We start from the raw sequence: 10,244 nt of genomic DNA, 5'->3' as shown, positions 1-10,244 counted from the left end.
CAGATTAAGCCAAGAAGAAGAAAAGCATGTAAGAACTGTGTATGTTTGTGAATTTAAAGGCTGTTTGTCTGGGCAGTAAGAATTATTTTGCACAGTAAACACTTATGTTAGAAACAATGTAAGTAGTTAACACTTTTTTCTGTCCTTGCACCAAAGTGGTGGAACGAATTTCCCCTGGGTGTCCGAACGGCAGAGTCGCTCTGACTGTCTTCAAACGCAGACTGAAGACCCACCTCTTCCGAGAATACTTGGGCGAATAGCAGAGTGGTCACCTTATTGACTTGTGTTAGGAGTGTCTAGACTTTGAGGTATCTTTCAAATTTTAGCCTATTCAAACTAGCTGAGGTTACCCTTGGGTAAATAGCAAAGCACTTAAGTTGCTCTGGATAAGAGCAACTGCTAAATGCCTTAAACATATATATATATATATATATATGTTTCTAAAAAAAACAGATAAAATATTCATCTAATAATAATACATTATTGGTTTTTTTATTTATTTATTGTTTTATTATGCATCTTTGTTACACTATGGGCCCTGCTGACTGTATCTGAAAAGTTCGGTTCAGCTTGGCTCTCACTGGTTGATGGTCTTTCAGGCATGAAATTAACATCACGTTTCACACCAGAGAATCAATGTCCACCCCAGACGACAGGATAATGTGTCATACAAATTGAACATGTTTCTAAAGATTAGATTATACTCACCACACATTACAGGGTACTCTGGGAAGAATATAATTTATGATCACCTAGTCATAAATAAAGTCGTGAGAAATCAGCCTCAAAATCAACCTAATTATCCTGTAGGGTGGGCCAGGCATTATACAAGCATCTGCTAAAACACTTCATTTGGACAGACCACTGTAGATGTTCACCTTAACTTAAGCTCACATTCAACTAAATACTAAATATCTATTAAATTGACCTTGAATTCTAATTCTGAAACTTCATCAAATAGTGAGTCTTTTAAACATCTATACATAATCTATAGGGGACTATTCAAATACAGAACCAGTTTACATTGCAATTTACATATGAAAAGCATATAAATCATATGCTTAAGAAGAGTACATATGCACTAGAAATACTGCACAAGGCACAACCATTGCACATCTTGTGGGAAAACACTTTGAGTGAACAGTTTGAGGACAGTAAAATATAAACAAAAGTTTTTTCTAATATTTATTTAAAAATATAATTAATTAACTTGATGATTATATAAAATGTTTGTGTTTGTCAAAAACTGACAAAAACAGTCACACAAAATATCAACATTTTTTGCACATACAAAATTGTTATTCAAATAATACCATAATACCTTACTCAGTTATACTAACACAAAACTCTGTAATTAGGAGAGCTGTGACAACCCCAGTACACAGTTGGCCGCTGCTGTGAGCAAACTTTACAAATCCATAAACACAATCGCATTAACATTATCCATATGTTAGCTCTATCTAAACATCAAGCCCCAGGTATTCACAACAGTTGCCCTTGAGTGAGACATCCAACCCCCAGTTGCTTCCCAGGCACTGAAGTGACTGCCCACCACTCCTGGTGTGTGTTTTTGCTGCCCCAATCACTAGCGTGAGTATGTCTGTTGCCACATACTGCCACACTGCACCAGCTTACCATGACACATTCACAGCTGTTATCCCTTGCAGGAGTGTCAACATTTTAATGCGATATTAGAAGCTATGCAGACGTATCAACATTGGACCAATTCAACTGTTGTAGTTCTATCAGTCTGAAAATGATCCCCACTTCGGCACCAACTTACACTAATATTAAATCTAAAGTGCTCACTCAAGTCTCTCTAGCAATTGTCCTCATTCTTCAGTCAACACAGTCGAATCCAGCAGATTTGGAGCCTTTATTTTTGATCTATGTTCATAAACCTGCTGACTTCCAGACTTCCATTGTTGACTCAAAGACAGAATTATATATCTTTTATTTCTGCTTTGATTTCCATGTATGAACTTAAAGGTTAGCAAACCTTTCAGAGCACCCTGTCAGCTCCTCCAGCCTCTGTCCTTGTCAGAGTTTTTCTTTGTGTTCTGAACCTCCACAACAGCAGTGCTAACACTAGCACCAAAATAAGTGTGACCACCCCACCTATGATACCCAGCTTCAATGCCAGCACAGACTCTGAGCTTTGAGGCTGGAAGCGGGTACACGAGTGCTTTGCTCTGTCACTTACTCCAGCCCTGTTCACCGCCTGGACACACACTTCCGTCCCAGCTGCAATCTCGCCTAATTCCATCTGCCGTTTCCTATCGCCAGCCTCTATCTCTCCTTTTTGACCTTCCACCTGCACTATGTAGTGGGTCACTGTGGAAGGCGGTGCACACCAGTATACCACAACTCCTCTTGAGCCCTCATAGGACAACTTGCGGAGTTGTGGGGGGTCCGGGAGCTCATTGGGCCCACTCATCCCAGGGCAAGAGCAGCCTGTGGAGGCTGATAGTTGCTGGCAAGATGGCTGCTGCTCTTGGCAGAGGTCGTACTTGCAGCGTTCAGCCACTGGATTTAAAGGTTTGGCTGTCTGTGCAGTATCATAATCTTCACTGTAGTCATCCAAGTCAATGCCATTGGAGGGGCGAGAGTGATTCCAGGGTGATGATGTTGACGGTGCCACCAAAGGAGGAAGGGTGAGTGAGATGACGGTGAGAAGCAGGGGAAGAGCGAGAGAATTCCAGAAAATCACCAACATGTTGTCTAGCAGGCAGGAATCCTCTGGGATTTCTGAGAATTAGAAAATACATGCCTGTAATTTTAGTTTATTTTTATACAATAACTTAATGCTTGTACTTAAACTCTGCAAATGAGAGTAATTTTTCTTCCTTAATTTTCTTCCTTCTACTGGTTGAGACTTCTCAAGAGCTGAATGCCTAATGCATTAGATTAATTAAGCACTGCTAGAGAAATTAACCAGTCTGATTTTCAGTGGGTGGGACCAGCTACATCACAAAAAAATTACTGTATGCCTAACGGAACTTCTTGATACATGATTGTGAGTTCAAGTGGTTGGGGAACAAGGACGTTTCTGAGAAACAGCTGTGCTAACTCAACATTCTGTAGTTTTCTTTACCATGGTCAGCATTACTGCAATAGCTACTTAGCATGTTTAGCTCAGTTCTCAACAACATAAATGAGCAATAGTTTTTTCAACACTTCTGAGAAATAACAGCTTTGAGAAATCATATTTATAATATACAAAAAGACAGAAATGCCTCAGAAGTAAGTTTTTTTCAATTGCAAATTAAAATAGTGGGAAAACTAAAACAAAATAAAAATGGGATTAAGCATGCACACAGCTTTGTCCTTTCAATGGAGAGTCTCCTTTCAAAATACATCCTAGTTCAGCTGGGACTGTCCTTTTCCAAGAAATCAATTGTAAAGGTTGAAATGTAGACCCACCTTTAATTTGTTAAACTCTATTACTTACACATTATCACAGACATAACGTCACAAACATAATCACAAACATAATAATTCATGAATACACTACCATTCAAACCTGTTTCTTGTTAGGTCAGTATTTTGGGAACATGAAGATGTTAATGATAATTAGCTGTTTCAAATTTAGAGTTGAGTTACAAGACACAAGATTTAACCACTTCTTTTGATGCATTCTGAATATCAGTTTTATTAGAAATTTACTCTGGATATTCATTTCATTCTTTTTTATTCTTAATTCTTCATCATTTTAGAAAGACCTACACCTCAGCTCATCATTCTGTCATCATCTAATTAATTGAGATCTGTGTCAGCATAATTTTATCTTAGGATAAACAAATGGATGTGAAGGGCTTGCAGTGTTTCTGTTAAATAATGGAAGACTGGGGTAAACAGTGCGGTTTGTTTTGCAAGTATCCTAATCCAAGTGGCTCCAGACTATTTCTTTATGGTCTGATGTGGGAAAGAGGCAGTTTGTTCCATTGTTCTATTTGTGCGAGGACTTGGCAAATCAGCAGTGTCTAAACAGTTTAGAGTAAGTGGACACAAGAAGCATAGCAAATCCAGAGCTAACAAAAAACACTCTGCACTGTGCAAGAATGAATCGTGTGTGTGTGTGTGTGTGTGTGTGTGTGTGTGTGTGTGTGTGTGTGTGTCATCTGTGCTTTGTTAGGAAAGCATGCAATCAGAAATATTCTTGAATCATTTCCTTACATTAATGTTTTTCACATATAAATATGCTGGCCTGAATGAATGCTCTGGTGCTAAACTGGCCTTCTTGAGTAAACCTGATAAAGATCATTAACTGGTTAATCATTCAGGGAAAAGGCGATGGCAAACACACGTTAAATTGATGAAGAGAAAAAAGGAAAGGAATGTACAGCTCTGGTATTTTGAGCCATCTAGTATAATAGAGCTATTGTGTTGAAGCTGCCTGTGGAGTTAGCCTTTTGGTTGCTATTGTATCCAGAACTAAACGCATCCAGAGTTCCCACTCAATTCATTCAACATTTAGATAAGATCTGAATGATAGAAAACCACATTAAGATAAACTTACCTGTGCAAATGAAGTAGTCCAAGAAATCTGTGAGCCAAATTGATCCAAAATGTTGCTCCTCTTTGCCTCTCTCTTTCTGTGTCTCTTTCTTTTTCTCATTCCAGTCTTTATAAACAGCCTCTGTAACTCCCCAACAGTCACCTCCTCCTTTCCCTCCTCCCTTACCCCACTCTCCCCCTCCACTTCTTGTTTCTCAAACCCCCTGTTCGTGCTCCAAATTTCTCCACTCAATACCTCAATAGAGCAGCAGGCAAAGCATTTGTGTGTGTGTGTGTGTGTGTGTGTGTGTGTGTGTGTGTGTGTTTGTGTGTGTGTGTGTGATTTATAACACGAAGCACATACATTCAAATTCCAGCTCATGCGTAAGTCTGAAACCTGTCTCCACACACAAGCTAAAGAGTAAAAAAGCTAAAGTAAAGCCAATTTTACCAGCTAACTAAGTCAAGGGGTTCCCGGGTAACTCAACCCACTTACTGACTTCTCGGAAGTGACCTATTTGATAAAAATAAAAGGGGCTCAGACGTGTCCTTGGAATTCAGCATTAAGTCCTACAACTAGAATTTACCACCCAAAAGTCAGGTACCATTTAATACCTCCATCACCATGTGCCAGAAAGCACAGCATTCTCTTCCAAGTGCCATGGTATAACAAGTACCGAATCACACTGTTTTGAGTGGGGAGAGTTTAAAAAGAAGCCAGGGCAACCTGAAGGCAATTCCTATGAAAACTCTTGAATTAGATAATGAAGCAACCAGAGGACAGAAAGGAGGGTAATAGCTCTTTTTAGAAAGTGGGAAAATGATCCTTCCTCTTTAATACCCACCCAAACTAGCCCTACGGTTAACAATCCAATTGATAACCCTTAAAGCCGATCTCAGTGGTCCCCTGAACTCTCCTTCATTACAGTATTACTCAGTACAAACAACCCTCTACTGAAATTTTAAATAAGTACCTCAATAAAATGTACTTAGTAAGTACAAGTAAAAACATACCTAATTTGCTTTAAACCCCACATGGTTGAGTCTCAGACAAATAATATTCCAAAAACAATATAATTATTTCAGCACATGCTTCCTCTTGCTACATATTGAGTAAACATTAGATGTTAGCTACCTCCTCTGCCAACCTTTACCTAGACAGCTAATGTTATTTTTATGTCATTCGTTATAGCATTTTTTATAATTTACACTACACTGCCTCTCCACTGGTGTTTTGCCAAATACACACAACTTGCCTGCCATGTACCGGAAGAAGAATTGAGAGGGCAGTGTCACTACAGCTACATTCACGTAACTTTTCTCTGTTATGGAGCTTCTAAAAAAGGAAACTCCTGCAAAAACTGAAAGAAATTTCACATTCTACTAAGGTTACCTTTAGGGTTAGGGTTAGGGTTAGGTTAAGGTAGGGTTAAGTTTAGATTTGGGTTGAGGTGCAGGTTCAGATAATATAATTACACAGGTTAGAGTAAAGCTTAGGTGAAGGTTAGACCTAGGTTTAGATGTAGTAGATTAATTGTAGAGTTTGGTAAAGGTTAAACTTATCTTTGGGTGTAGTAGGTTACGCTTTGGTTGAGGTTAAGTCCATATCATATAATTATACTGGGTGCTTTGTAACATTCTCTTGTTTGCCTTTTTGCCTGTCTGGGTTGCTTCAGTACTTTGTACACATGTACAAGGTTACATCCATACATTTAATACACATTGTACAAATTCAAAATGGTCTTTTAGTTGCCTTTGTACAAATTCTTAATGCAATGCTTGGAATTCCACCACTCCCCCATTAAATATAATATATATATTTAACTTTTTTTGTATTTTAGTAGCAAAATATAGTGTCATAAAATGTTATCATGTTATCATGCAAAAGTAACATAAAAGTAACTCCCTTACTTTTTTTTAACTCCCTTAAAGGTTTTTTTTAACAATTTTAATGGCTTACAGACAGTCAGTTTTCTGAAACTCAATACACACACATGACTGCAAACATGAATAAAATGATATTTTAATGCATCTCTACAGTACTGTTAAGAAACTACATAGTTAACTTTTTTAAATTTTCTTATTTTGTGATTGCTTTATAAATTAAGTAATGCACAGCCTCATGAAGTAACAGTGTTGTCCACAGATTTAGGGTGTGCTGGTGTGCCTTCAGGCTTCTGAGATGGTCCGGTAATAGGGGAGAGGCCAATTACACTGCCAGTTACGATCTGTCTGTGACTCAGCTGGCTTAAAAAGGGAAAAGCACAGTCAGAGAATATGTCAAAAATAAATGAGCATTTCTCATCAACAAGATCAGGTAATGGTGTTCATCTGACCGTCCTTAGTATGAAGATACTGTGTAATAGCCAATCTGCTGTCAGCGTCACAGGAAGCAGGAAGTGGTAACACATAAATGAAATGCTACCTTTGACAGCGTCATTGTGGTGGGTCAATAAGGAATCGGGAACTACAGTATTTTTTCACTTCCTCCCTTCCTGTAGTGCAGCTGAGGTCATGGTTCAGGTAGTTTTGATTCAGGTTAATGTTCTTTACAGTGCACAGTGATGCTTTAACGAAGCAAAGCTTCAAGCTCTGATTGGATTAGTAAGTCTCTGGAATAAAATGGAATAATTATCTGCTATTATTTTAGAATTAGTAATGTAATCAGTCATTTTGCTGCACCTTTATTTTAGATTATATTTACATCACAATTATTTACATATAATAAATACATAGTCAGCCTCAACATACAGTACCTGGTTTTTAAATATGGAAAATGCCTAAAATTAATGGAAATGGTCAATTACAAACCTTATAATCTAATATATTCCTTTTTCAACTTACAAGCACAAGCATGGTATAGATTATTGAAAGTTTGAGATCTGATCTTTTTACAGAAAGCTTATTACAATGAACTACGAAAACTACCAAATAAAGAAACAACATGCAAGAAGGGGCATTTCAAGGCATAATGGGGGGTTAATGGTGTTAGGAAATGCAGGCTGTGTGCGAGCTTGAGAATTGCAATGCTTCATTTGAAAGGAGTGATGAAAGGGCCATGCCTTGATTTGGGACACACCCATTTAGTGTATTAGAATGCATAAGAAGAGTAAAGTCCCTTCAGTAAATTGGAATGAGTCAAGGGTCACGTCATTTACCCTCCTACTCTGTACACTCAAGGCCTTCTTTCTCACACACACTCATTAAGTATCTGTGTCATTCCTGCATTGTAGTCTAGCTTACGTGTTTTGCTGTATCATAGTAGACAAGTTTGCCACATATGACCTAAACAGAGTCATTACCATTACATCCTCTTCCATGGAAGTGCCCGTCAGCACATCACTCACCACATTCTTCACACAAGCCTGGAATGCCCAAACCCTGACATGTCCGAAATGACCGAACATTCAGAAAAAAGGCTGATGATTTTAATCCTGAGAAGCTGCAGGTGGAAAAGATTTAAGCATTTAATAAGCATTTTATAAGCATTTTATCTTTTCATTTTACTTTGATTGATTATTTTTGGTACTGTATTGTTTTCACCAAAAAAGGACAAGTCTCAGTAACCTCACATTGAGTAGGATCAGTCTATTGGTACAAGTCTCAGTCATGTGTCCATAGCATTCCAATAATTAAAAAAAAGTAAATAGTTTAGCCTTAGTGCAGCACTGGGGATTCTTGGAATCACATGTAAAATGTTTGAGGGCCACATATAACTTACACTATATATTTCTTTCTTTTCTTTTTTAGAGAAGCTGCAAGGTAATCTTCAAACCAACCAACCCAAAGAATAATGGGTATTCCACATCTGCTAGGTATGATTCCAATGAGCAACAAAGAGAGAAGGGTGCCTGAAGATTTGACCTTTTATGCAATTTTTAGACTCAAAGATTGTTATTTGGAAAACTGCACTTCGTTTAATAACAATTTATTATTAATAATTAATCAAAGGTTATAGATAGAGTGCCAACAGCCATGCTTCATCCATTCTCCCACACCTTTAATAGGCCCCCCAATGTGAACATTCAGTGGTTTAGCCCAGCTATGGTGTGTAAAGCTGCATATTGCGCCAAACACACACCACTCTTCACAGCAGGAAGCTTTCATAACTCTCAGGCGCTGAAGCTGGCAAACTGCCCACTGGAAAGATTTGAACATTCTTTAACTGATTATTTTATAACTCTGTATGTAGACTGTATGTTATATACCAATGTACACGTTATACTTATGTGCACAGAAGTGCTGTCTTGTACCCTGATTAATTTGGACCATCACACTGGGTAATACTCTGATCAATACCCTAATCCATTTGGAATACCACACTGGGTAATACCCTGATCAATACCCTGATCCAATCGTAATATTACACTGGGTATTACCATGATCCATTCGGAATATTACACTGGGTAATACCCTAATCCATTCGGAATATTACACTGGGTATCACGATGATCAATACACTGATTTATTCTGTATATTACACTGGGTAATACCCTGATCTATTCAGAATATGACACTGGGTATTACCCTGATCCATTTGGAATATTACACTGGGTATTACCCTGATCAATACCCTGATCCATTCAGAATATTACACTGGGTAATACCCTGATCCATTCGAAATATTGCACTGGGCAAATAACACATTGTACCTCCTGTGTGGCAGCCTCCTCTTATTCTGAGTTATTCAGGTCTTTTTGTCTCTTATGTCTGCAAATTTGTAAATCTGTGTGTTTCAGTACAAGTAATAGATATGATTACAGATGTGTATTTGTGCATGTGTGTGTATGTAGGTGGGTTCAACCATGTTTGACAGGCCATCTACTGATGAGACTTCTTGTTAACAGTTTGTATTACAAGAGTTCAGAAACACCGGAAATCTGCTTCTCTGTATCTTCTACACACAGTCACACACACACATGTCAAAACACACCAAAGCAGCAGTATTAAATGCACCAGCACATTTACATTCCAACGCTGCTCTCCAATTTTGTTGTTTTAGGAGAAAACAGCTTTCTCGAATGTCAAGCACTTGTATTCCTGACTGCAAGAGCAGTATTTTTGAACAGTCAAAATCCTGCACAATGAACATCAACACTCTCTATCAGGGTGTGTGTGTGTGTGTTATTCATTACAGTCAGCCAAGTGTGTGAAAGCCTTTTCATACCTTCATCTAGTGGCCCTGAACCTTCCACCTATTGCGTATTGCAACAGGCTCTTCTTACAGCCTTTACTCTTCTGGGAAAGCTTTCCACTACATGTTTAAACACTGCTGTAAGGATGTTATTGTATTCAGCCACAAGAGCATCAGAGAACTCATTTCTCAAAGTCAGGTACTGATTTTGGATGTTTAGTTCTGCCACTCCAGTGCCAAAGGTATTAGAGATTGCAGTTCCACAGCTCCACTGCCCAACACCAGGAGCTTTACAGCCATTTAGCCATAGCTTGCCACTGGGAATGATGACCTTAGGCTGACGCTGATGACCTTGCAGCTGCTTCATAGTATCCCATCCCTTTGCCAAAGCTTTTTAATAGATAGATAATGCCTGTGTCAGTTTTTTTTAAAGTAGCTAGTTTTCAGTTGTTGGAAAGGGTGTTAGAAATTCAGTGAACTCAGTGAAGTTAACATGCTTACTTAAGTTAAACCAACAATTCTTTTTACAGTGTAAATCAGCTATAGAAAGTGAACATGTTCAGGCAAAAGTGCTTTTACAAGACATTGAAGGCAAACAGTTTCCCAACTAAAT

General features: G+C 38.3%; 1 protein-coding gene across 1 annotated transcript; it reads right to left on the bottom strand.

The window, feature by feature from the left end:
* Nucleotides 1-512: 512 nt before the first annotated feature.
* On the bottom strand, nt 513-4,641 carry LOC140574304 (leucine-rich repeat neuronal protein 4). The gene is made up of 2 exons (XM_072694095.1): nt 4,520-4,641; nt 513-2,748 (listed from the first exon to the last, which is right to left on the bottom strand). Exon 2 carries the CDS (start codon nt 2,714-2,716, stop codon nt 2,003-2,005), a length of 714 nt encoding a protein of 237 aa, XP_072550196.1. The 5' UTR covers nt 2,717-2,748; nt 4,520-4,641; the 3' UTR covers nt 513-2,002.
* Between the last annotated feature and the right edge of the window lie 5,603 nt (nt 4,642-10,244).

This window comes from Salminus brasiliensis, chromosome 1 (genome assembly GCF_030463535.1).
Source record: "Salminus brasiliensis chromosome 1, fSalBra1.hap2, whole genome shotgun sequence".
Lineage (NCBI taxonomy): Eukaryota > Metazoa > Chordata > Actinopteri > Characiformes > Bryconidae > Salminus > Salminus brasiliensis.
Note: the sequence above shows the minus strand (reverse complement) of the source record. Positions and strands in the feature narration are given on the sequence as shown.